The following is a 24139-nucleotide window of genomic DNA, read 5'->3' on the forward strand; positions in this document are numbered from 1 at the left end:
CTTTCCTGGCTTTGGTATCAAGGTGATATTGGCTTCGTAGAATGAGTTAGGAAGGATGCCATCTTTCTCAATATTCTGGAATAATTTCTGGAGTATAGGTGTGAGTTCATCTTTGAATGTTTGGTAAAACTCTAGAGTGTAGCCATCTGGTCCGGGGCTTTTACGTTTTGGGAGGTTTTTAATTACTGCTCCAATTTCAGAGCTTGAGATTGGTCTATTCAGATATTCTGTTACCTCCTGAGTGAACTTGGGGAGATTGTATGTTTCCAGGAATTTGTCCATTTCCTCCTCATTATGTAGTTTTGGAGCATATAGATTTTTATAGTAGCCAAAAAGATTTTGTATTTCCATGGTGTCTGTTGTGACGTCTCCTTTTTCATTTTTGATTGAGTTTATTAGAGACCTTTCCCTTTGGATGCTAGTCAATCTAGCAAGAGGGCTGTCAATTTTGTTTATCTTTTAGAAAACCAGCTTTTGGTTTTGTTGATCTTCCGTATAAGTCTCTTGTTCTCAATTTTGTTTAGTTCTGCTTTGATCTTAGTTATTTCTTTTCTTCTACTAGGATTGGAATTGGTTTGCTCTTCCTTTTCCAATTCCTTGAGTTTATTTATTAGGCTGTCAATTTTTGAACTTTCTGTTTTTTGGATGTGAGCATTTATTGCTACTAGTTTTCCTCTCAGGAATGCTTTTGCTGTATCCCACAGGTTTTGATAGGTTGTTTCTCCATTGTCATTTAGTTCTAAGAAGTTATTGATTTCCCTCTGAATTTCCTCCTTGACCCAAGAGTTAGTCAACAATAGGTTGTTTAATTCCCATGACTTTATGAGGTGGTGAGCATTTCTGTTGGAATTGAACTCTAATTTTATACCACCATGGTCTGAGAAAGTACACGATATCATTTCTATTCTTCTGAATTTGTTGAGGTCTGATTTGTGGCCTAGTATGGGATCAATTTTGGAGAAAGTTCCATGGGCTGATGAGAAGAATGTAAATTCGGCTTTATTTGGATGGAATTTTCTTTAGAGATGTGTCAGACCCTTTTGTTCAAGAGTTCTGTTTAAGCCCATTATTTCTTTGCTTATTTTCTGTTTGGAAGATCCCTCTAGTTCATTCAGCGGAGTGTTGAAGCCCCCTGATACCATGGCATTATTGTTTATCAAGCTATTTAGATCAGACAAGGTTTGCTTTATGTAATTGGGTGCTCCTACATTAGGTGCATAAATGTTAAGAATTGTTAACTCTTCTTGTTGGATCTTTCCTTTCACCATTATGTAGTGGCCATCTTTGTCCTTTTTACTTTTGCTATTTTAAAGCTGATGTTATCTGAAAATAGTATAGCTACCCCTGCTTTCTTTTGACTTCCATTTTCCTGGATGATAGTTTTCCATCCCTTGACCTTTAGTGTGAAGGCATCACTGTGGGTTAGATGCGTTTCCCGTAGACAGCAGATACTAGGCTTGTGGATTTTTATCCACTCTGCCAGTCTGTGTCTCTTCAGAGGACAGTTCAAGCCATTCACATTTATTTAGAGGATTGAGATTTGAGGTAGATTTCCATTCATATTTCCATTCATAATGATGGGTGAAATCCTGTTGTTTTGTTTTGCTCCCTGTGCCATCATGAAAACCACTTTCTAGGCTTTGACTCTTGAATGCTTTTACTTTGAAGAGTGTCTATTGCGCAGTTCAGTGTGTAATGCAGGTCTGAGTACTTCCTTTAGGGCTGGTCTTTGAAAATTCCATGAGTGATTCCTTGTCTGGGAAAGACTTTATTACTCCCTGATAGATGAAACTTAATTTTGCTGGGTAAAGAATTCTAGGTTGGGCATTATTCTGTTTTAGTAGCTTAAGGATAGGGACCCAATCCCTCCTGGCTTGTAAGGTTTCAGTTGAGAAATCAGCAGTTAGTCTGATAGGCTTTCCTTTGTAATTCATTTGTTGCTTTCGTCTCACTGCTTGGAGAATTGCTTCTTTCATGTTTACTTTGGTCAGCCTAATAACTACATGACGCGGTGATTGCTTTTTCATATTGAGTCTCTCAGGAGTTCTGTGTGCTTCTTGTATTTGGATATCAAGATTTCTGACCAGGCCTGGCATGTTTTCCTCCAGTATTCCATGAAATAAGTTTTCCAGCCCTTGTGCATCTTCTTCTTCTCCCTCTGGAAGACCTCTGATCCTAAGATTCGGTTTTTTTACATAATCCCACAATTCTTATAAGTTTTGGTCTTGTCTCTTATTTCTGAGTTCTTTTTCTTCATCTGCTTTGTTCAGCATGTAGACATTATCTTCAAGCACTGAGATTCTTTCCTCTGCATGATGCATTCTATTCTTGAGGCTTTCCACTGTGTTTTGAAGTTCCTTGAATTCCTTCTTCTTTGACAGGATTTCTGTTTGGTTTTTCCATAGTATTTTGATTTCTTTGGAGAATTTTTCATTCATTTCCTGGATTGTTCTCATGATTTCTTTATGTTGAGATTCTATTTTCTCTTCAATTCCATTGAGTTTCCTTATAATCCATAATCAGAATTCTTCCTCTGTCAGTTTAATCGTATTATGTACGTTGGTATCAATTGATGGAGATCAAGTATTTTCTTTTGGAGGTGATTTTTCTCTCTGATCTTTCACGTTTCCTATGTTCTTTCACTGATTCTTTTTCATCAGGCTACTCTGTCAAGGACTGGTAGTGCTGGGATTGGTTAATGGATTTAATTTTGGGACTCCAGAAAGGCGTTCCTTGGCAGAGCTGAGGAGATGTGCCCTGGTCCTGTATTGTCTTGGTGGAGTTTTAGTCTGTCGGGTTATCTCTGGCCTGTTATCTTCACCTTCTGCTTACGGAGATTAGTGAGTTAGTTTCCCTTGCTTAGAAACCCAGGAGTTGGATCACTTTGTGTTTGTGACTCCGCTATCGACCACTTGTTTGAGATGGAAGGTACTGTGTTGAGCTATGAAGTTACTCTCTTTTTTGTTGTTTGTATTTTGCATGGAGGAGTCGGTTATCAAGGTATTCCAATGCTTTCGTATTGAGCTGTAAATCCCCAAATGGAACATACAGGTGCCTCAGTCTTTGGGGGATGTCTCGCCACTCCCAAGGGTTACTTGAGCCCTATTACTACTTTAGAAGGAGTGAGAAGAGCAACAGGAAACAGCAAGCCTAAGAGTATACTTCAGAGGTTGCTTGATCAGCAGCTCGGAAAAAGCTGCTAATATGTTATCCTGGGCTCTTTTGCCCCTCTTGTGGAGCAGCTCCTGATGGATGTGACAATTGGTGCAATTGCTAAGGACTCTGGTCAAGAGTTTCCTTCCAACACCACAAGCCCCTAAGATGACAACGGCCTGGGCAGCAAGAGCAAGCCATTGTGTTATGGTCTTATCAGATGATCAAATCCAATCAGCTGTACCAAGCCAACAAACTGCCCCCTTTTGCTTAGATCCAAGGTCACACAGGTTCAAGCTAGTCCTATGGGGAGAGCGACTCTTTTTCTTTCTCCCTTCCTTCAAGGGCTGAGACTGTCCTGGAGGGCTGTGGGAGGGGCGTTGGCTAGGACTGTCACAAAATCCAGCCTGGACAGTGTCTACTCTCGTTTCTCCCCTCCTCCAAGGGTGGGTTTTGCCCTGCCCTGCCAGATAACTCACCAGACTGGGGGAAAGGTACTTCCTGGGACTACCAAGCGCTCAGATCAGGAAGTGGCTACCCTCGTTATTCCACTCCTTCAAGGGTGGGGTTTGTCTAGTTGATAGGAAGTGCACACTTCAAGGTCTGCTGGAGAAGCCCTGTCCAAAGCCACTGAGGGACCCAGACCAGAAAGCAGCCTGTCCTGCTACTTCTCCCCAGCAGATGTGGGGTCAGTCCCTTTGGTACGAAATACCAGTGGCCTGATCACAGTCAAGGGCTGTCCGCAACCTCTGCAGGTCTCAGCCCAGAAAGCAGCTTCCCTTGCCCCTCCTCACTTGCAAATGTGGGAGACAGTTTTTTTGGCATAAGGAGCCGGCTATCAATTCACAACGAGGCAGCCGTGGGTCCCAGCTGGGAAAACAGCCTCCTTTACTGCTGGGCCCTAACCATTGTGGAGTCTGTCCATATGTCAGGCAGCACCAGCTACCAAGTCTTACCAGAGAGGTGACCGCGTGTCACAGCTTGAAAAGCAGCCTCTTTGGTTACTTCACACTCTTAGGGGTGCCAGCTGTCTCTTTGGTGCAGAATAGCCCAGCTGCGGAGATGGAACAAAGTAGCAGCAGTGCTCGTGGGTTTCAGAGGAAAAAAAATAAAAAAATAGTAATAATGAAAAAAGGAATAACAGAAAAAGAGAAACAAAAAAAAAAGGGGCAACCCCCTTTTACAGCTCCATCCAGGGGCAGAGTCAGTCCCTTTGGCATGAGGCGTTGGGGGGGGGGGTGCCGAGTCGCCTGGGAGTGAGGGTGGTCGCTCCGGGTCAACAATAGCCTCCTTCTGTTCTCCGTCTTTTTGGCGCGAAGGGCCGGCGGCAGGGTGGAATGGGCCGCCGGAGACCGCCTTGCAGCTCAGCCAAGAAAGCGATCTCTCTCCCTTTTCTGACTTTTCAAAGGCGGAGCTTGAGCCACCGAAGCGTTGTGGGCAGGAAGCCAGTCGCCTGGGAGTGAGGGTGGTCGCTCCGGTTCACAGCTCAACAAATAGCCTCCTCCTGTTTTCCGTCCTTTTGGTGCGTACCGCCGGCGGCAGGGTGGAACCGGTCGCGGAGACCACCAAGCAGCTCAGCTAAGATGGCAATCTCTCTACCTTTTCCGATTTTTCAAAGGTGGAGCTTGAGCCGCCGGCTCCGGGAAGACTGTCTGCAGGGTTGGGAGAGAAAGTGGCTTCTCTCCTTACTCTCCTCCTCGGAGGGTGGGGCCGGCTCTGCCAAGCAGAGGCAGGGGTGCTGACTCCGGCCGTTGCCTGGGCAATGGGCCCTGGTAATTTTAGGCTATGGACTCCCAGAATGGTGGCTGCCCCTCTCCTGAGAGTCGGCGCTGGAGGCGGCTACGGTGGTGGTTTCCGAGGGCAGAGCCTCCTTTATGGTGTTCACCTCCGCCTATCTGGTCCTGGCGGAGTCCTGAGGCGTGAAGCCTGTCTCCAAACTTTCTCCTGTACAATCGGGAAGTGTCCGAACAGGGAAGTGACCGCTCAGAGAAGTCCCTCCCCGCTCCCTGGCAAAGCAGACCTAGCACCGCACACCAGAGAGTTCAAAATGTTTCCCGCTCCTGTCTCTACTCCCCACAGCCTGTCGGCCTGTGCCACCACTTCGCACTGACATCAGGAACGTCCCTGCCTGCGAGGGTGTGGAGGTCGGTGAGGGAGGAGTCATCCTCCTGTGGGTCAGATCACCCTGCCCCGGCCAGCAGGCCGACGGGCACGGCCGTCCCACGCTCCCCGGACTTTGTGGTCGATTCTCCGGTTCACCTTTTTTTCCGCAGTGCAGCTTGTCCCTCGCTGCTTCTCTGCAGATTCACAAAGCTGATCCTATGGGAGAGCGATTTACTTGCGTGTAGCTGTCCGCGTTCTTCACCTCCTACTCTGGGAACAGAGAGCAAGGAGGTCACTGCTAATCCACCATTTTACCATCCTCCTGATGTTGGTATTTTAATAGGGATTGCATTGAATCTGCATGAAACCATAAGAATTCTAGACGTAAATGTTGGAAAAACTCTTATAGACATCGGCGTAGGCAAAGAATTTATGAAGACCCCCCAAAAGCAATCGCAACTACAAAAATAAATAAATGGGACCTGTTCAAATTAAAAAGCTCTGTACAGTCAAAGAAACTATCACTAGAGCAAACAGCCAACTTACAGAATGGGGAAAAAATGTATGCATGCTACACATCTGATAAAGGGCTGATAACTAGAATCTATATAGAACTCAGGAAAATCAGCAAGAAAAAAAATCAAATGACCCCATTAAAGAGTGGGCAAAGGACACGAACAGAAACTTTCCAAAAGAAGATAAACTAGTGGATAAGAAACATGAAAAATGCTCAACATCTCTAATCATCAGGGAAATGCAAATCAAAACCACAATGAGCTATCACTTAACTCCAGTGAGCATGGCTTTTAACAAAAAATCCCAAAACAACAAATGTTGGCGTGGATGAAGAGAGACAGGAACACTCATACACTGCTGCTGGGACTGCAAAATAGTACCACTTCTATCGAAAGTAGTATGCAGACACCTCAAAGAACTAAAAGTAGAACTACCATTTGATCCAGCAATCCCACTACTGGGTATCTACCCAAAGGAAAAAAAGACATTCTATAAAAATGACATCTGCACTCGAATGTTTATAGCAGCACAATTCACAATTGCAAAGATGTGGAAACAACCCAAGTGCCCATCAATACATGAGTGGATTAATAAAATGTGGTATATATACACCATGGAGTACTATTCAGCCATAAAAAATTACGAACTACCTATTGTATTATCCTGGATGGAGCTGGAGCCTATTTTTCTAAGTGAAGTATTACAAGAATGAAAAAACAAACACCACATGTACTCACCATTAAATTGGTACTAACTGATTAACACTAACATGCACATATGGGAAGTAACATTCACAGTGTTGGGCAGGTGGGAGAGGTGAGGAGGGGATGGATGGGTAAATCCACACCTATCAGACGTGGTGCACACTGTCTGGGGGATGGGCATGATTTTCAGGTGGTGCAAAGGCAATTTATATAACCAAAGTGTTTGTACCCCTGTAATAGTCTGAAATAAAATAAAATAAAAAAACCTTTACAAGGAGTGTTGATTTGTCTGTTTTCTCTAAGTTTGCCTAGCTATACAATGTTTTCTTAAAGTAGGGTTATTTTACAATGGGGTTAAAAATAGTGTGAGCATTTTTTCATTGTTTCATCAATTGGATAACACAGAGATGAAGAATTTCAGAATTTCACCTGGCATTCAGTTGATGCCAATAATCTGTCATGTGGCAGGAAGGCGGCCTCAGTGATCTCTCAAGGTCCGTGCCATCCCTTTAAACGTATTACTCCTTGGGCTCCATGAGTTTGCTCATTTTCAAAAGGTAATGCCATTGTTCACTGGAGAGCCCACTTGGTTCAAACTGACAAAGACAGCTGCAGAAATTCAGCATCAATTTTCTGCTATCCCACTCATACTTTTTGGTATCTATTTTTCTGTTTCTTACACAATCTTACTTTCAGACTGAAAGCTTAAATCTTAAATTTAAGTTAGCGTAAATTGTGATGCTCTTATGTTGAACATTTTTCTAGCATTCTAGAGTCTTTATTATGGGGTGAGTAAGAGATAGCTATGTTCATAGGAAATTCAGATTAGCAGGCTAAGGAGAGACTTCTGTAGAAATCATCTTAATCTTCACATACTTTTCAGTACCAAGATCCAGGTAGGGCATCACAGTCTTCTGACACCCATCACTGACAGCCTCCTTTTATAATCTGACCATTTGGGGGGAACACACAGTTGGCATGTGTTGCAGTACAAAGGAGGTATTGAAGCACCTGCAGAATTGCCTGGTGCCTTTGACTCTGCAGAAGGCATAAGGTTAAAGGGGACAGAATGGTGTAGAAAGAAGGGACAGACTATATTGCTACTAGCTGTCGGTTATAAGTCAGTCATGCTTATTGCTGATTTATAAAACTTTTTCTAAAAGTCCATCTTTCCTTTCAAAACACTTAGCAAATTCCAAAAAAATAAAAAATAAAAAAATAAAACTCATCTGGATAGAAGACTGGGTCTTTGCTTTTGTGCTAAATTTGTGTTCAGAAATGAAAACTTTTGCTGAAAGATGACTCTATGAAGAAGGAGAAGAGACTCACCACTCAGTTGCTGGGCTGCAGCCAGGCGGCTGGGCTTCAGGATAAACTGGCACTGCATCTCTCGGGGCAGCTCTTCCATGAGGAAGGGCTCTTGGAAATTGAAAGGGGTGGTTGAGTCCTTTGATCCTGGTGTCAAGAGTGCAGTGTCTCGAAGATGGCTCATTTTAATTCCATAGGGATATTCATGGCCTACAGAGAAAAACCTAAATGTAGACTTCAGATTGACTGGTACTGAGACCTTGTGTGCTACAAACAGAACATACTGCAATTTACTCCTGGGATTTTTGGTATAAAGAATCCTTTTGTTGACTGAATGATTATGTACATTCTTACAGTTGGAGACCCCTGCATAATGCAAGTGGTCCTTTAAAGCAGTTTTAAGAGGGGGTGGGGAGGATAAGAAAAGAAAAACCTTTAAGGACTATCTTGTTTAGAATAAATGCACAGATCAGTTTGTGAATTGCATAATGTTGCCTCTTTGTATGTTTGCATCTGACAATATTTAAAGGTATTTTAGTATCTCCTTTGACATACACTAGATCTATAAATCTTCAGCAAATCTTTGTCCTCAAATCTTTGTCCGCATTCAGCCTCAAATCTATGACTTAAAATATTTACTCTACCTATAACATAAGTATTATACAGACCAAATAAGTAAATGTTAGTAGCTAACATTATTTAAATAACAGGAATATGTCAAGCATCACTATCTACCACATGATGTCTGTGTGATAAAGACATTTCATTACTTTTTATTAGTTATATAATTAGAGTTACTCAAGAGCATTGGGACTAGTTTGATTTATGCTTCCCTCCTACTGCTGCCCTTTGAGGTTCGTGTTCATAGGCAGTAATCAGAAGGAAGCAGGGGATCAGAAACACAGAAAATAGATACAAAAAGAAATTTACAAACTAGAAAAACTAACCCCTGGACACCTGACTGCAATGCGATTTTGCTCTTTAGTACTCTAAATAATTGCATCCTCTTAGTGTAATCCTCAAATACCATTGTGCTATAGATTTTTTAACTATAGAGAATAAGTTCCCTTCTATTTGTGACTTACCACTGAATGTAATTCAGTGAACTCTCACTCTTCCTTCCCACCTGGCATAGGCCTACAATGTCGATGTTCCATTAATATGAATTAATACAACTTCCAGGGGTTAGGGCAAAATAAGGCTTCTATAACAGCAATAAAAAAATCAGTTTATCAAAATAGCTAGCTGGTAATCTACAATTGAGGTTTGCAAGGCACATTAAAATTAAAATATACAATTAATAACTGCTGCAAAATCATGGAACAATCATGTCCTATTGTTTTTTAATAAGAGGTAATATGAAGCCTGGAGCTGTTTTAAGCCAAAAAATTACCATCTACCTAGTTTTAATTAAATTAATATACTATATTAAAACAATTATTTTAAATATTTAATTTTTAATGACAACTTTGTTACTCATTCACTTTTACAAAAATGACAACATTAAAAACCTGAAATCCTGTTAATTTTGTTCTCAGTTCTGTGCATGATCACTTTCTATATTCTAAGTCTGAAAATATACATTTTGTAGAAGTTTGGTTTTAGATTACTCAGATCACTTGGAACACTCTAAATTACACAGTATTGACTTCATAGATAAATGAAAGGGTTACATGAGACAATGCATATAATATGGTCTGTACAATGTCTGGCAGGTGGTAAGCATTTTAAAATTGTTAACAGAAATTGTCATCATCATCATTGTCATATCAAGATTTGCTACAGATACTGTCCCTTATTTTAATTGTTCTATTTCTGTTAACCACACTGAATAAAACACTGATCAAGAAATTAGCTAAATGATTTCAATAAAGTGAGGTGTAACCTATTTACCACTAATTCCTCAAAACACATGCTGGAAAATTAGGCTAGAGAAATAGCAGATGGATTAAACGAGTTAATCTCATTTTCTTTATGATACCTAAGAAAGTTCTGGGCATAAAGCAGGTGTTACATACTCATGGTGGATTAACATGCATGACTGGGATTATAGATTGTCTTCCATAGAGGCAGCATATAGTTAGGAAAAGGGACAGGAAATTCAAGAACTGAATGTGAAAAATAAATGTATGGAGAAAAAGGAATATCAATATATATTGCTTTCTTACAGAAAAATTTAAAAAAATTTGGCAAGATAAGTATAAAGTGAAAAAGCAGAGAGGAAAATTTACATTTCTCCTCTTAACTATACCATTAACTGCTTGAATGAGGAGACATTATTTGCCCAGCACATAGTAAATGCTTAATATATACTTATTAGATGAATATCATGTGAGATTATTTAACAGTAGTTAAGCTTCGGACCATACAACCAATTCTCTGAGACATTTAGAATTATAATAAAAACACAATCAATGCTATCTTCGATTTTCACAAAAACTTACCAATGAGTGGGTATGGTGCGTCTTCCTTGCCAGAATTGACCCATAACTGGTAATCTCTCTCAGAGCCCTTGGAGATAAAAGAATTAAAAGTCGCAATACATCTTTCACATTTGGTACCTGAATGAGGACACATTTTTTGAAATTTTTATGCTTTGCAAAAGAAAAAACCTGGAGACAATAAATGCTATTCAGATTCACGAGAGTGGTTATGGTTATTGAGGATGGAAGTGCTGATTGCTACAACAAATCTCCCTTTCCCCATTCCGCAACAGAGGACTCGGGAATCCTGCCTTTTTCCCTCCAGTGATGGCTGGGGATCCACGAACTGCAATGGAATCAGGCCCTCACTATATAGGCAGCCCATGGAACGTGAAATCATAGCTAGGCCCTTTTACAAAAGAAGAACAAACTTCTTGGTTCTAAAAGGCTAATCTCTTCTTTAGAGTCCTGACTTCTGCTGTATCTCTGGACTTGTCAGAGAATATTGGACTTAACCTCCAACATGCCCCTGCAAAGAAACCTTGTTATCCAGAAAGCCACAAATACTGCTGTGTCTATGAATAAAAATAAAATGTCAAAGGCTGATTATTAGGTCTTCTGAATAGGAGAAGAATGACCAAGAGGTTTTGAGGACATAGGTAGTTGGCACAGTTTGCACTGGCTTTAGTTTGGGTAAGTCCAGTCCTGGGGACTGAAAGGATAAGATTCTATCTAGAGAATAGGCCCAGTCACAGAAAACAATAAAATTGTTCACTAGCAGAATTATAACCCAGTAACACTATAAATCCCACTTGAAAGAAATAACACTAAATTATATGGATTTTGCTAAATCCTCTAGGAGGGATAAAACGAAAATGCTTTAAATGAAACTTGAACAGATAAATCTGCTGGCAATATTTCATATCCTTGCCTTTAACTTTTGATTAGAAATCATGGCCCTGTCCTTATAATGGAGGGTACTGGCTATGAAGGACACCATACAAACCAGCTCTTTTTCCCCCTCTCAAACACTCAGCTTGTCACTTCCTCCCTGCCCCATCCCCTAGCCAAAATTTTTGTCATAAATAGGAAGAGTAATCTAATAAAAATCTTTTATTTTTATGTAGTATCTGAAAACATCGGAATAATCCCTTAGAACAGGTATAACCAAACAGCCTCAATTCCTAATCAAATTAATAGAATTTTTTTTTGGTTTGAGATTGATCATTTTATCCAAAGGAAAACCATAGATACGAAAATGAATCATGTCATTAATCTCCCTTCCTAGCCCTGAAACTATCCACTCTCTTCCAAAATATATTCATACAGGTTAGAAATCAATGCATAGATGCCTTCTTCATTCAGTACATATAAATTTAATTACATTTTAAATGTATTACTAAATTTAATTAATCAGCTTTCTTATCCCAAATTTTGGTTGCCCTGAGTTCTTAAGGGCTTACTATGGTACTGTGTATAAGCAAATGTAAATACAATGAATAATATTATGGCATGTTTTAAATATGTATCATGACACATAATAGTAACAGTATACTTACTTTAATATTTATAGAGAATCTCATTCAAGGAATAATGTTTTTAAAGTGCTTCCCTTAGTTTCCATCTTTTTGAAATTCACTCCCTTTAATAAAAGTACTCATTGTATAGTGTTTATATAACTGGTAGGGAAGCAATGAGAAGAACCTTCCAGTTCTCTTTCCTTTATCTCATCCTCAAACATTCTAATATTCTCCACTACTAAAATTTCAAAAACTAACGTCTGTCACAGAAAACAGAAAGGGACAGAAGTTAAAAGCAAAACATGGAAGAGTGTGGTGTGAATACTAAAATTATAGTCCAATCCCATTATGCTTTTCAGTTCATACAGGTTTTAAAATAAGAGTAGAAGAATAGCACCCATATATTAAGCTGATATTAAAGGTTTATTGTCCTTAACTTCTACATTTTGGGGAACCAGATATGACTGGTATCTCTAATAATCAGCTGTCTTATGAAAGGGATAATATTTACATACATTTAAAGTATCAAAGTCTGTTTTTAATTAAGATTATCTAGCAGAGTAACTTACAGTTATCCCTAGCATTGAAAATAACATGTTGATAACTTCATTCGCTGTATCTGAATTCTTTACTGTTATAGTTTTAGACTGTAGGAAAAAAAGAAATAAGAAATACAGCTATAAATAAATAATTTTAAAACAGGTGAATAAATCATTGTCAAATGATTATCCGAAGACAAATCTTGATTTCTTGTGGAAAGAGTAAATCATGAGACTTAAGTAGAACATGATTACAATTTACATTTATTCCCTTATATATTATGCCTTTTAATAAAACATTTATTTCTCTTAAAATAAAAAATGCATGGTCCACAAAATATAGCAGCTTAGGCGAGTAAAAAAAAGACTGACTATATTTCAGAGACAATACAGGGATCCAGCTCCCAATACAAAAAAAAAAAAAAAAGTCAGTGAGGCTGGTCCCCTGGCTTATTTCCATAATTGTATTCCACAATGTAATCGGTAACAGAAGAAGGGAGAGAGCTGAATCTCTATTTTTTCCTGAGTACTGTTTTCACAGTATAGGGTTTTATTTCTTTGCATGGTATAAAGTCAGTTCAGATAAAATCAGAATAATAACTGGTTACAAAAAACATTTAAAGCTTAGAATTTTTAAAAACAACTATTTGTTGAGCACTTTCTATGTGTCAGACACTGCGGCTACTAATTTTCATTGTTGAAATCTTTCAAGGATTTAAAACCAATGAGTCTAGAAGAATTGAAAATTTTAGAAAGCTTAATTTTATTACCAACTCTGCCATTGAACAGAGTATCTATAATAGCTCCGTGTTAAACTACAGTAAGAATTGCTCCTTAAAATGACAATTTTCAAAAAACCAAAAAGGAGTTAGCAAGATTCTGAGATATCCGTAGAGCTCACTGAATTCCAAAAGATATTATTTAAATATAAAACAATGCTATGTTATCAAATAAGTATTTTTGCTATATGTATAAGTTTTATATATGATAATTATAAGAAATCAGTTATTAAGGCTATGTCCCAGACAGAGAAGGCTTAAAAGGCACAAATAAGAAGCATAAAAGGAAATATAATGATATTTAAAAAACATAAAAATAAAGGTAAGTGAAATGCACTAATAATCCATCACTTATTCTTCAGTAGTATTTCTTCCCTATGAGCCAATTACTTGACATGACAAATTCCCTCTAAAAGTGCTTTGTTAAATGAATTTTAATTTTTTAAAAAATATTTTAAATGCATTGATTTTAAATTGTACTCCTTATATCCCCAAGGATTATGCAAAATTGTCTCAGAGCCCAACAGGCAGGTTTTAGAGCACCCAACCCAATGTCTGTCTTCTACCGGAGTGTCATAGGTATGTTACATACTGGGCTTTAACTTAAAACATAATTTCAATAAAGGTTTCTATTTTTTAAGTCTAAGAATGTTTCCATTTAATTTAAAGAAACTCTCTCATGAAGTCTTTTGTAAAGTGAAGAATCTATCCTTGCAATGATCTGGTTTCTAAGATAATGGTTTTTCTTAGTACTAGGCCCATACGTTCAAAATAGTAATTATAGAAAGTATCTTTTTCCTGCATGCTTTTCTGGTAGACAAAGCAAATGAATTTCAGCAGATAAAGCTCTTTGGCTAATAAATAACAAAACAGACAAAACTGAAAATGTGGCTATTTTGTTCTATATTAACAGAATTTACTGACAGGTTGTGTGTAACTAAAGGACTAACATAATACTTCCCATACATGCATTCCTATTTGGGGAATAACTCTGGAAGTAGGGCTCCCTAAAAGAGACTCTTGCCATGAAATATACTTCAGAGAGCAAAGGACAGAGTATGTCACATCATCCTTGACTCATCCAGGGTACTAGCAATAAAAAGAGCACCCGACCTGACCACATCTTTTGTCTTTTCCAAAATGAGAGTGGGGCATCAGTCCTTTCTCAAACGCACACTTTTCCATACACTGAAAAGAAAATGTTAAAAAACTCAAGGGGTTTTCCATGAAAATCCTGAATGTAATCAACTGCCACAACTGAATCAAAGCAGGCAGAAACAACAGTGTTTTTTTTTTTTCCTACTTTGCTATAGGAAGGACATCTCTGTAGTTTCATACCATAAAAATTTGAGTATTTTCCTCCAGCAGTGATATCTGGCATTCAGGAGTAGGTCGGAACATTTGCATTACTTTTGCTTTTGGCCAAAACGTAACTATTTTGCACTACATATTTTTCCACAAATAAATAAAACTATTTTGTGTGATCTAGAGCTGCTGTGAAGTATGACAGTCCATAGTATCATAAAAATAGTCTTAAGTTTCCATCTTATTCATTATTGTTAATATCTTAGCTCTTGTATCAGTCATCAAATTATGCATAATAACTGGGGTTAAAGACTTAACATTTATTTGACCGAAGTGATAAACACTGTGAGGCAGAAAAGTGCTGATCCCTTAAAAATGTCACCTTTCCCAGATCATCCACTTATTAACCTGAGGGATTCAATCCATAAAAACTTAAAGAATAAACTTTTCAAAACCACTCTCTACTTAAGAAGTGACAAGTTGGAAAAAATTGCTTAATAATAATAGGAAATACCTCTTTGTGGAAGCAGATTTACTACAAGTCTCTGTACCTGCTATTGCAAAGATTCAGAGAAAACATTCATGGCAGAAGGAGGAAAGAGACATCTGACAAGCAGTGTTCTTTACAAGCACAAATGTTAAATACTGTAGTTAATATGAATTTCTCTTGCTTCATTTTCTCTAGGGCTTACTTTTCATATATACAAAGACACAGAGATATCTTGGAAAACGAATTTTCCCCCTATGTTATCTCTAAATGCCTACCTTCCATAGCACATACACAGTATATCTGTCTGCCTGTCTCTCTTTTTATCCATGCTATTCTGCTTTATGCAGGGACTTGGAATTTAATTTTCTGGCTTACAAACACTTACATAGACACAATTCCCAATGTCCTTGGCGAAGATTTTGAGGGGAATGCTCTTCGGGTAGTCCTTCTCTTTCTCTAGATTGATGTATCTAATCAAATGCAACAACAACCCAAAACAACACTGAGTCAGATGGAATTTGCTGATGGCTTATTTTAAAAATCAATCTATTTTACTAATATTTTCAGTATACTTATATGCTATTTTTAAAGACAGATGAAAAGACTCAGCAAAGTCAGATTACATTATGGGTTGGAAGAGAATAAATAAATTTTTTCAGGACATTAGGCGTGGGCACAAAAAAGAATGAGGCCTCCATGTTCAGTGAGGTTTGAGAAGCACAATCAGATTAAGGCGCCCCTGGGTAATGTTTTATCCTTAAAACTTCCCTGCCATCTCTGGACAGGTCCAGCACCTCACTGATAAGAACAGGAGCATATACAATACTTTACAAGGCCAAACCAAAGCAGTGATGTTTTACTTTTCATCTAGCTCTCCAATAGAGTGTAAATCTTGGTTATCCCATTGCTTGGGGAGGTGGAGAGGGGCAGAAGGAGGGAAGGACCATGGGTCTAATAAATGAGCCTAAGTTTATCATTTTAGTCTATATGCTCAATAATGGGGTTAATAATTGATTTTTGAGGTGCTCAGGAGAAAACCCTGCATTTATGGAAACTTAATACATACTTTAAGGAAACTGTTAGCTCCAATTGGTAGCCTGGAGACAATGGAAAGAGATGGAAGGTATTATTGACTAATTTCTGTCTAAAATGATCTAAGTAGACCCCAGTGTTCTCCTTCCTATAAAGTAAAGCAAGTAGTAGCTAGTGAGTAATATAAACAGCAGCTTATTTTCAGGACAAATGAATAATTTCTACTAAGGAGAAGGGGAATACTTTGGGGCACATCTCTGCAGAAAAGGTTTTAACTCGTTTATTGAAGGTTAAAGATTAAAAATATATACTGAAAAAAATACCTTTGAAGGAGAGAGAGCCATTTGTCCTTTTGTTCTGGAGAACTGCAGTCAAAGAAAATGGAAGAGAAAAATCACATAAAGTATTTATGTTAACATATTTAAGACTGTCAATGCAGAAGAAAATAAATATAAATAGCCTGTTGTTACTAAAGTAGTTGACACATAAGATGCAACCTCAGCATAATTGTGTTCTGGAGAATCCTGTGATGAAAATGCCCTTTTGGAAAAATCACACAGTGAAGTACAGTTTTATTAAATTTTCTTGGCTGGGTCTAAGATAGACCCTCTTTTCTACTTTACTGCTTTTTTACAAGTGGTATTATACCAGTAAGAGGTAGCTCTTATAGTGGAAAGAGTACTTGATTTGGAATTCAACACCTGGTTTTCCCACATCTGTAAAACTGGGTTAATTATCCCACTCAGAGTGTTTTTGTAGCTTAAAGGGCCACACAAATAGAAAATATGCTTAATGTGGAGATTAAAGAGAGTAAGGTGAAATCTGGCATATGGATAAAAATATCTAGGCCTAGAAACCAGGCTGTTCTCAGGAAAATAAACATTTTTTTAAAAATACATACAGAATTATAATTTAGTAAATTAGTTCATAGAAAACTTGTTCTTAATTACTGTAACCTGATTGAGGTCAATCCATTTATAACTAAATTACTATTGATTAATATAATTTTTCTGTCATCACAGCTGCATTTAATTCTTAAAGTTAGAAATAAAATTAACTTTATTCCTATATGGTCTTGTTACTCGCAAGCTTTTAAAACCATATTTCTAATCTATTTAGAGAAATTGGAAACCCTAGTTATTTTCTTATTCCAAAAGGATACACTTTATAAATATTTTTAATTTGTTTCTAACTTTGTTGCTTAGCAATTTTCTCCATAAGCAATCTCTCAGGATTGGCCATCAGAAAGCATATTACATCTTTTTTACCACTAACTATGCAACTTCCATCTTTAGTGATTTTTTACTATCTTTTCTAAAAAAGATTTTCTAGGTTCAAGTTTTCTAGGTTTATGTCAAATCTTGGATTTACTCAGCAAAAATCCATGTTGAAAATAGATGAGACATTTTCTTCAGATCCATTAACTTTTTTCAAAGCAGTTAAAGAAAAACTACCCCTTTAAGACACTTAGTATTTCCCACCAGCAAACTGGTTTCACTGATCAACACATAAGTGCACATATAAGAATAATATTTATTGGGTGTCGGGCAGGTGGGAGAGGGAGGGAGGGGATGGGTATATGAATACATAACGAGTGCGATGCACACCATCCGGGGGATGGACACATTTGAAGCTCTGACTGGGGGGTGGGGGAAGGGCAACATACATAACCTAAACATCTGTATCCCCATAATATGCTGAAAAAAAAGACACTTAGTAATTTTTAAACTTTTAATTGACAAATAAGATATATAGAGAAAACTGCACAAAGCTTAAGTGTACAGCTTGAAGAATTTTTACAAATTGAATACACCTATATAACCACCACCCAGATTATGAAACAGATAATCACCTTACAAGGTCCCCTGATGTTCCTTTTCGGCCAGCAGTTCCCACTATCCTAACTTCCAATAGCATAGAATAGTTTTGCTTGTTGGGGTACTTTATGTAAGTGTAATCAATACTATTTTGATTCTGGCTTCTTTCATTCAACATTATGTTTGTGAAATTTATCCATATTATTGCATGCAGTTTTAGATCATTCATTCTCATTGCTATACGGTATTCCGTTGTTGGAATATATAGTATCCATTACTTCAAAAAATAAACAAATTATGAAGTGTGTCAGGTGAATATACAGAGATTGATTTGTGTAATCTTCTCGTATATTTACCCTTCCCCCTACTCTACACTAGAATCCAGGACTCTATTTCTTTAGTAGTTCTTAATCTTAGGCATTTTTACTCAAACTAGAAGTGCTCCAAAGTCAATGGTTATCTCAGAGTTTCATAAACACCTAAGCCCATCAAAAAAGACAAAACTAATAGGAGAGGAGAAGACAGTGTATCTTAAAGAAAGAAAAAGGGCATGGCAGATTAGAAGATTCTCTCATATTATGGAGGACATAGAGCTCTGTCATCCTTGAGAGTGAGCTGGGAACCATGTCATTCAGTTAAGGTGTTCTAAGGAAACAACCCAGAGGAAATGGTTTTATGGAGAAACTAGAGAGCCTGGGTCCCAGGCACCATTTTTAAATCAGCAAAGATACCTGCACCCTGCATGTAGCAAGGAAGCAAAACATCTCTGGATGTATAGAGACAACTCTGGACATAGAAAAAGATGATGTCAGTAGCAACCACAGTACACTGAAGGTCAGAAGACTTTCGTGTGTTTTGGAGGCATCTCAGAAGTCTCCTGTATTGATTCTACCTGAAGAAAACAGAGGTTCCAGTAAAGAAGAAAATCTGATTTCCTACCAGCCTGGGAAAATGGAGGTTTACGGGGAGTTTTAATTTGATCTCTAAATAAACAGGTATACCTGAGTTTACAGTTTAAGATTCACAATAGGTACATAAGTTAAAATATTATTCTTCTGATTATCCTTGTAGATGGATCATTGTCAGATTTAAGTGCTTCTTGTGTATTTCGAACAATGTTCCCTTTATATCATACAGTTATCTGTAAAATCAAGGTGTAGCACTTATTTTTCTGGTAGATGTAAATCCTAGGTTTGTGAATCAGAGTACATATAGTGACAGAGATGTTAAATTCCTTTTGGATTTTTTTTTAAAGATATGACTATCCTCTTTCCCAAAGTAAAGCATGTAAAGTTCACATTGATCGTTTGCTCTTTCCCCAATTTGACTCAATTGGGAGTTCTTTAATTCTGGCTGTTGTCAGATTTCAAAGCTGTTAGTTCTTACTTTTTTGTTTTTTAATATTTATTATAGTAACTGGGTAGGAGAGATCGCTTCTTGAGCTGCTAGCCTGATGGCATTTTAAACTAGATTTCCCTAACATTTACTGAGACTACACACCATTTCTGATGGTCTTCATCCCTTCCTAAAGATCTGAGCTTCCCTCTGATACCATTTCACTTTGGCCTGAAAAACTTCTGTTAGCATTTTATTTTTGCAGAACAGGTCTGTAGGCAATAAATTCTTATAGTTTTTTTTCTTTTTAAATTCTATTTCACCTTCATTTTTTAAGAATACTTTTGCTGGTTATCGTATTCTAGGTTGAAAGTTGTTACTTAACAACACTTTAAAGATGTTGTTCCACTGTCTCCTGACCTTCACAATTTCTAATGAAGAGTCCAAAATAATTCAAATTGTCATTCTCCTACTTGTAATGCATTGCTTTTCTCTGTCTGCTTTCAAGATTTTTCTCTTCTCTTTGATTTACAGTAGTTGTCTATAACATGACCAGGTATTGTTTTCTTCATCTCATCCTGTCTGAGGTCCACTGAGCTTATTTCAATCTGTACATTTATACCTTTTACCAAATTTGAGAGGTTTTTATATATTATTTTTTCAAATATTTCTTCTGCCCCATTCCCTCCCTCCTTTTCCTGGAATTCCAATTACGTGTATATTATACTTTTTGACATTTTCCCACCAGTCCCTGATGCATTTTTAATTTAAAAAAATTTGTGTTTTCTCTGTTCTTAGATTAGACAATTTGTATTGTTGTATCTTCAAATTCACTGACTACTCTTTCAACTTCCATTCTACAGGGAAGGCCAATATTTTTTATTTAAATTTTGTAGTTTTCAGTTCTAGAATTTCTATTTGGCCATAATAAAATATTTTCTATTTCTCTGCTGCTATTTCCTATCTTTTCATTAAGTTCAATTGGATTTTCATTTTATCTACCATGCATATTTATGAAAACTGCTTTAAAGTTCTTTTCTAATAATTTAACATATAGGTCATCTCAGGATAGGCTGCTATTGATTATCTTTTCTCTTTCCTTGTTCTTCGTGTGTCAAGAATTTTAGATTACATTCTGGACATTACAAATGTTTTGTTTTAGAGACTCTGTATTCTGCTATATTTGCAAAACAGTGTTGATGTTTTTGTTTTAGTAAGCAACTAACTTGATTAGCTCAAGCTACAAACTCTATTTCACCTGTGGTAGACAACAGGTCAGTACAATTCTTGTAGTCTTAGCTTCAACCTGCAAGTCTATCCTCGGCATGTGGGGGTTCAGTGATCAGAGACTTGGGCAGTGTCTATATACAGAATTTGTAGTTTCCCTTCTCTGACACGTTCATTTATGAGATTTCCCCCTTCATGCTGCAATATCTGTGGTTGACCCAGACTCTATACCCTGGTTCTTCAGCCCAGGAAGATTTTTGTCAGTTTTAGTTGCCCTGCATCATGATGTGACTGCCTCGTGCCCTCAGGTCCTCAGGTGGAAGCCTTAAAATCAGGAAACTCACCCACTGCTAGTGACTTCTTCCAAGTTTTAATTCTTCTCCAAAATCTGCCAACTTTTGTTCATTCTCTAGAACCCTCAGGTAATTTTTGGAGTTTACAGTTGTTATTTGTAGGGTGGTCAGTCTGTTAAGACCCTACTCTGACATACCAGAGGCAGAACTCAACACTTTACTTTTTTAAAAAATAAAATTAAGTTTTAAATAATTGTAGATTTCCATAAAAGTTACAAAGATAATACAGAGAGTCCCTGTATACTTGTCACCCAGTTTAAGTTTCCTCCAATATTACCCTCTTACATTATAATGCTCCACTTGTTAAAACTAAGAAAGCAATACTGGTATATTACTATTAACTAAACTCTTGACTTTATTCAGATTTCACTGGTTTTCCCATTAATGTCCTTTTTCTTTTCTAGAAACCAATCCAGAATACTGCATTATATTTAATTATCATGTCTCCTTAGTAATTGATCTATGACAGTTTCTCAGTCTTTCCCTGTTTTTGTTTCTTGACTTTGACAGTTTTGAGGAGTACTGGTCAGTTATCCTGTAGAATGTCTCTCAATTTGTGTTAGTTGGGTGTTTTTCTCATGATTAGACTGGAGTTATGGGTTTTTCTGGAAAAAGACCATAGAGGTGAATTGCTCTTATCATCACATTATATCAAGGAATTCATGATATCCACACACATCACTGGTGATATTAACCTTGATTACTTGGTTAAAGAACCATAGTTTGAGCAATACAATATATAAAACTTGTTTCCACATTTCCTCCTCTTCTTATAAAGAAGTTTCATGGAAATTCTTTGATTAAAAACATAATATAGTCACGCTCCTCACTTGAAATTGCTTCCCTTTACCTGTAACTCCAGGGAGATTAAGCAATAGGAAATGACAGTATCTCCAGAAATCTGTCATGGAAAAGAAGATATGCAGAGAAAGCTACAAACACATGTTACTTCCAAATAAGTTCTTAAAATCTTGTGATAGGCTAATAGTGTATAGTAGAGTTTAATGACACACCTGTCTTTTAATAGAGAAGATTGAACAGCTTGGAAAATTTTAGTTATCTGGCCTTAGGATGATGCCTGAGGAGTTTGGTGGTGGTGGGAAGAGAACAGAATAAAAAGCATCATGTTCATGTAATGGACACTAACTCTTTAAGGGTAAAACAAATACCGGAGTTGGAACACAGTTGTTCAAAAGCACAGGTATGAGTTTTGGTATGCTCTCCCTGAACTGAAAAGTGCCAATTAAGCATGTTCAGGATAAGAGGACAAAAATTCTTTATTTATACATTCTCCAACCCCATCCCCACCTAGGAGTAAGTCTTGGGAAACCAATTTTTACTTCTTAAAATCTTAAGTTTTCTGTTGATTGTACATCTCTATAGATACTAAATCAAAACCTGATACACAATTCAGGTAACCCAGTATTTCATGACATTAATTTTATTGGTATAATGAAAACCTACTTTGTTAGAAAATTTTGGAGTATAAACTAGTTATTCGAACTTAATTGGACTATTTTACAAAATTTGCTTCAGTGAAGGTCATTTCAGTGGTTCAAAAAGACTGATAAGACTCGAAAGCTCAATATGTAAAACAAATACCTAGATATTAGAAAAGAGATGTTGGAAAGGGAGTGCTAAAGATCTGACCAGTCTATTCCCCTTCCATATTCCTGGAAGTTCCTATCCCCCCAGTTGTTTCAGTAGAGCCCCTTTTAAAAATCATTGGTCAAACCAAGGAAAATGACTCCAAGAGTACCATTATTTTTCATATATTTTAATCAGAAGCTCTTTGGGGGAAACATAAGTCACAAAAGTATCTTGGTTTGGTGTATGTGTCAAAAGATGAGTTACTGATGTCATAAACAATCAGAATAAAATATTTTCCTTCTAACAATTTGGGGAACAAAATTTGCTTAATTTTTTTCTCTCATCCCAGAAATTACAATAGTAGCTAATCTAGGTAAACACAGGACAAGCTGTGATTCTTACCTGAAAGTGGCCACAAAGTTGAGAGTGGGCCAGCCCAAGACAAAGGATTTCATAGTATTGGTGTTGCCTTCTCCCACTTCATCCACACAGCTTGCTATCCACATATCAGTTAATTTAATTTTGTTTTTAATCTTAAAGTTATTATTATACCTAGAAAGATAAAACCAAAAGGACTTCTTGTTATTTTGTTTCCTAAATTTTATGGGAGATTCTGTACTTATAATAAATGTCTTATTCACTGCTTTTATCTTCAGTGCCTAGCACAGTAAATTGTAACACAGTTGGCTGCCTTGGCCTAAGAATGCCTTTAAAATATTTGGTGAAACATTTATTCCTCATGCCTGCATGTATGGCAGCAAGTAGCCATAAACTGGCCACTTAATTTTTCTATATATTGAGAATTGCATTTGGATCCAAAACCTAACTTTAGCTTTACTGCTGTTACAAAAAACTAATTCATTTATTATTTATAACTTATTTCCAAAAAGATTTGAGTAGCTGAACACACAAAATATTCATGATTTATTAAAATGTTTATAAAATTTTCATTTTAAGATGCACTGAAAAAACCTGGAATTAATTATAGGCATTTATAATGCATTTTCAACTGAGTGGTTGTAAGATTTTCCTAGTCTTTTGAGGCATAAATTATTTTAAATTTCCTTTCTTAAGATTTTGTTCAACCATTTTTCCATATAATCTGGCTAAAACTGAAGAACTATAACCTAAAATAGAACCTAAAAGAGAATAGGGTTGACACAATTAACGTTTATATCTGGGGACTCAGAAGGTGATCTACTTATAAGTCAGCAATGAAACTGCTTTTTCACAATTTCTACCTAATCCCCCTTAGACCCCTAATATGGAAACCATTATATCTTTTGACCTAATTGACAGATTTGATGCTCAGATGGACCTGAGACTTAAATAGATAAAAAGAATGCCCAGGGAAATTTGGGTACATCCTAGTTTTCAGCAAACACTGTCAACATCCAGCACAAAATGGAGCAAATATAATACTGTAGCCAATAAAAGGAAGAATTTAACACCCTCTCTATCATTGCACTTACTAAAATTCCCTTAGTTTGACCAAATAAATATGTGGCAGCTGGTCAATTATTTATCTCACCTGCGCTTACTTCTGTAGGCCCAATTCAAGGACTGAAAGCAATTTCCAAATGAAGGCTAAAGATGAGCTGACACAATATGGAACTGAAGGTCTCCCCTTTCCCCTATGGCCAAGTATAAAGACTAAGCTGGTCTCAGATTATTTCAACAAATTAATTGATCCAGGGTACGACCCAATTCTTTATCCTAAGGTAAGAACTCACAGAAAAGACATAGGTTTGTTATCGCAGGAGACTATTTCTTTTTCGTTGCTATTTATTTTGGAAAAAATTAAGTTCTTTCATATTAAGAAGGATCTGTGAATATATCTAAATGTTTGCTATGAGAATGATCATGTAATCAATTTCTTAAAAAACTGGCTAAATTTGTGCTCATTTCGGCAGCACATATACTAAAATTGGAACGATACAGAGAA

General features: G+C 37.1%; 1 protein-coding gene across 1 annotated transcript in view; it reads right to left on the reverse strand.

Annotated features, from left to right (window-relative positions):
* The window catches only part of ARHGAP20 (Rho GTPase activating protein 20), a 125801-nt gene that overhangs the window by 38673 nt on the left and 62989 nt on the right, over positions 1–24139 (reverse strand). Inside the window, exons 4-9 of the mRNA XM_012659133.1 lie at positions 22597–22746; positions 16196–16237; positions 15226–15310; positions 12297–12374; positions 10229–10295; positions 7806–7994 (exon numbers count right to left, since the gene is read on the reverse strand). Coding sequence (XP_012514587.1) covers positions 7806–7994; positions 10229–10295; positions 12297–12374; positions 15226–15310; positions 16196–16237; positions 22597–22746 — 611 coding nt within the window. The remainder of the gene's footprint in view (positions 1–7805; positions 7995–10228; positions 10296–12296; positions 12375–15225; positions 15311–16195; positions 16238–22596; positions 22747–24139) is intronic.

Source organism: Propithecus coquereli, unplaced genomic scaffold (assembly GCF_000956105.1).
Source record: "Propithecus coquereli isolate 6110/MARCELLA unplaced genomic scaffold, Pcoq_1.0 Scaffold6, whole genome shotgun sequence".
In the NCBI taxonomy this organism is placed as follows: domain Eukaryota; kingdom Metazoa; phylum Chordata; class Mammalia; order Primates; family Indriidae; genus Propithecus; species Propithecus coquereli.